This window comes from Notamacropus eugenii, chromosome 6 (assembly GCF_028372415.1).
Source record: "Notamacropus eugenii isolate mMacEug1 chromosome 6, mMacEug1.pri_v2, whole genome shotgun sequence".
NCBI lineage: Eukaryota > Metazoa > Chordata > Mammalia > Diprotodontia > Macropodidae > Notamacropus > Notamacropus eugenii.
Window position 1 is genome coordinate 1275127 of NC_092877.1, and position 4167 is coordinate 1279293.

The following is a 4167-nucleotide window of genomic DNA, read 5'->3' on the forward strand; positions in this document are numbered from 1 at the left end:
GTTTCTACCATCATCATCAGGCTTGGGGACTTTAAATCTCTGTAATTAGATATCTCCTTTTGCACACAACATTGGCTGAAACTCATCCACAACTATCCTTTCTGGACAAATCCTGACAAACACCCAGTAAGATAAGCTTATACCTTATACACACCAACATCAAAAAATTAGCACTAATGCATCCATCCTAGTTTTATCAACTCACTATTGAAAAATGTTGGTGTCTATGCACATTGTTTTCTGTGCAAAGTTTTCCTGCTGGTCCACAGTTTCCTTATAGCAGTTTTAACTTCTTTATTCCTCAGTGTGTAGATCAGAGGGTTTAGGAAAGGAGTTCCAATGGCATAAAACACAGCTACCAGCTTATCCACAGGAAAAGTGGTTAGTGGTCTGCTGTATATGAATATACAAGGGCCAAAGAATATGAGAACAACAAGGATGTGAGAGCTGCAGGTGGAAAGAGCTTTGTACCTTCCCTCTCTACTCTGATTTCTCAGAGAATATAAGATAACAATATAGGAGATAATCAGCAATATAAAACTCATCATGCAGATGGCTCCACTATTGAAAACAACCAAGAGGTTTAACACGTATGTGTCAGTACAGGCCAATTTCATCAAGGGTTGTAAATCACAGAAGTAGTGGTTGACTACATTGGGACCACAGAAGGGTAAATTCAAGGCAATGAAGAGCTGGGCAATTGAATGCACAAATGACCCCAACCAGGCTAATTCCACTAAGATCCTACATACTTTCCTACTCATGATACTCAAGTAGTGCAGAGGTTTACAGATGGCAACATAGCGGTCATAGGCCATCAAGATGAGAACCAAGATCTCCATGCAGCCAAAGAAGTGCCCTGTAAATAACTGGATCATGCACTCATCAAAGGTGATCCTCTTCCTCTTACGCAGACTGTCAGCTATGAGTCTTGGGGCTGTGGTGGTAGATAAACAAGCATCCGAAAAGGATAAATAGGTCAGCAAGAAATACATAGGAGACCCAAGGGTGGGACTGTTCTTAATGGTGACAATGATAAGCAGGTTTCCCCAAATGGTGGCAATGTAGAAAATCAAGATGATGGCAAACACTATTTTCTCCTTTTCTGGATCTTGGGTCAGTCCAACAAGAAGAAATTCAGTTACATTATTTTTCATTTCTATAATGTCAGTGCAAGCGTGTTGGAAACCAATGAGATCTACTCATAGTAGAAACAAGAGAAAGAAACATGATGAAGGTCAATTTTGTCCACTCTGGCAGGAATTTTTTTCCCTCTGGTTTCAGCTTTTAATTATGTCTACAGTACTTGAACTCTTTAATATTGCACTGAGGGACTCCTAAAAAAATGCTACATTTAGAATCTATGCAATAGTCCTACTTTGTTCCTTGTTCTTTGTGATTGAGACTCTTGTTGCTCCATTATTCCAATTCGGGTTTTGTCTCCCCAAATTTGTGAAGCTTATATCATTGGGGAAATTACCAAAGGCCCGATATGTCTTGTCCTATATGAGGAAATAAAGAGTGAGGAATCACTTTATTCTTATCATGCATTTTAGAGAATCTCAACATTTAAGTGCACTTCATAGACCATGAGTGAGTAACCTGTGGTCTCAAAGTCACATGTGGCCCTCTAGGTTCTTGAGTGTGGCTCTTCAATTGAATGAAAACTTCACAGAACAAATCCTTTTAATAAAAGATTTTGTCCTATAAAACTTGGACCCAGTCAAAACGTGGAAACCACATGTGACCTCAGGTCTGCAGGTTCCCCACCCCTATCATAGACATTTACCCATAATCAAAAGGTAAGGTCTTTTACAGTATCCCCATGAAAGTGCCATCCTGCTTAAAGTAAAGATTATCATTGAAAAGGGTGGCTCTAGTTAGAAAGTTTTCATGTCCATTGAGTCTAATTCTTGGTAACTTACACCCATTGTTCACAGTTACATACTGGGACAAAGAAGATGCAAAAATAAGGAATGAAATTTGTTTCTTCCACATGACAGTCCTTCAACCATCATTAGTTAATGGTCAGGTGTTATACCGTCCTTATGTGTTCTCTTCTCAAACTAAACATTTACATGTTTCTTTTTTTTTTTAATTAAGTCCTCATGTAGCATAGCCTATATTACTACATTTTTTGAGCCTTTGCTTAGCAATAAATCTCATCTTTACAGTAGTGTTCTAGCCTTGTTTCCTTCATTCTTGTAGTTAGGTTTTAATTTCCCAGAAAAAGAGAAAATTGGATTTAAAGCAATGAGAATAATTAGCAGTCACCTAATCCAAACTGTTGATTTAACATTAATTAACTGAGACAAAGAGAGAAATAAATTACTTGCCTTTGAAATAATCATCAGATATGGATTGCAAAAGCAGATCTATTTTTTTCCCTCACATTAACTGATGTCAAGAGAAACAACCTAGTATTCTGAGAATGTATTTGTTGAAATTAAATTAAATTGTACTTATACTCCCTACGAAATGCATCTTATTGGAACTCACTGTTTTAGCCTGCAAAAATGCTTACTCTGTAAGCCATTGTCTTAACTCTGATTTCTAGGTTCATTCTATCTTCAGATGGTATAATCATACCATGCAAATCTTCACTGAAGTCATTAAAGACGAGATGGAATAGGATAAGTTCAAGTACAAATCCCTGTAAACTTATCCTTCATGAACTCTCTCCAGGTAGAAATCACTTCATTCATTCAACAACTTAACTATTCATTTACTATCTATGCCTAAGCTTTTTAGATGTTTTTCCTCAAGAATACCATGAAACAATTTTTTCAGATACTCACATCAATTTTAAGGATACCTCATCTATGCCACTGCTCTGTTTTTAAATTAGTTTGATTTGAATTTTGCTTAATATATTTTACTGGCACTTAGTTCAACTCTTAGTTTTCTGAATAATCATCACATAAATTAGATATTCTATGAAAGACAGTGATGAAATCTATCTGAATAGGTGATACTTATACTTTCTAGAATTGGTCATCTTCCCTTCCCAAACTGTCTGAATTTTATCTTACAGGAAATAAGGTTACAACAAAATTATATTCAAACTTTTGAACTATTTAAGGTAAAATGAGAAATATACACCAAATGAAATCATTGCTCTCCACATAGAACTTCCATTCTATAAGGGAAAACCATACAGAAAAAATATTAAATATACATATATATATATACATACATATACATATAGTCATTTCTTCTATCACAAGTAAACATGGGGGTCAAACTAAGATTTTGGAGTAGAATCAGAGACTTGCTAGAGATTTCCCCATAAGCTCAGCTAAATACCTGTATAAATTGATGTTAAACGAATTCTGGAACTGCAAAACCCACAGAATAACGGTGTGAAACAAATGTCTAGCCCAAGACAGCCTAGAAGATCAATGGGAAGCATCTACTGTGCTGCTTTGGAACAGAGAGTAGTCCAGCTGGTGCCCCACCAACACAGTCAGGACGTGAGCAGGCCTCGAGGGGACTGAATTCCTGGCACCTGTGGAAGTTTAGAGACTTCACAACCTCAAAACATGGAGAACAAATTGGAAGGTCAGCGGAAAAAATCTGTGGGACTTGTGTGAGTCAAGTGAACTGACTCCAGCACCAGATACCTGTTAATCTTGAGAATTGTGCATCTATTAAATAATATAAAAGGAATACATAGAGGGAACGGGTAAAAAGTAAATGATATCATGTTAGAAATATGATTTAAGGATGAGAAGGGATTGTAACAGGAGGTGTGAAAAGGAGAAAGCAGAAAATGGTAAATTACATCACAGGAAGTAGTATAAAATTATAGTAGAGGGAAAGAGGGGACGGAGATATGAGCATTGTTTGAGAGGTACTCTCGTCTGATTTGTTTCAAGGAGGGAACAATAAACTTAAGCAGATAATCCTAATTAGCTCTATAGTCAGTAGGAAGGGAAGGGGGAAGAAAGGGAGGGAAGCTAAAAGGGAGAGAAGAAGCAATAAAAGTAAAAGACAGTAAAAGGGAGGGGGGCTAAAAGAAGGAAGGGAAGGCTGCTGGTGGTGGTGTTGAAAAGTAAAAACTATTGAGGAGGAGATGGAAGATGGGAGAGCTAAAAGCACAAATGGTGGGAAAAAGGATGGAAGGAAATACACAGATTGTAATCATAACTGTGAATGTGAATGGAA

The 4167-nt window shown here is 37.0% G+C and overlaps 1 protein-coding gene across 1 annotated transcript; it reads right to left on the minus strand.

Moving 5' to 3' along the window:
* Positions 1 to 224: 224 nt before the first annotated feature.
* On the minus strand, positions 225 to 1163 carry LOC140511509 (olfactory receptor 4C11-like). The gene has a single exon (XM_072620637.1). It carries the CDS (start codon positions 1155 to 1157, stop codon positions 225 to 227), a length of 933 nt encoding a protein of 310 aa, XP_072476738.1. The 5' UTR covers positions 1158 to 1163.
* Between the last annotated feature and the right edge of the window lie 3004 nt (positions 1164 to 4167).

What these genes read in the sequence shown, in the direction of transcription:
- LOC140511509 (XM_072620637.1), bottom strand. Translation starts at nt 1,157, where the DNA reads ATGAAAAATAATGTAACTGAATTTCTTCTTGTTGGACTGACCCAAGAT.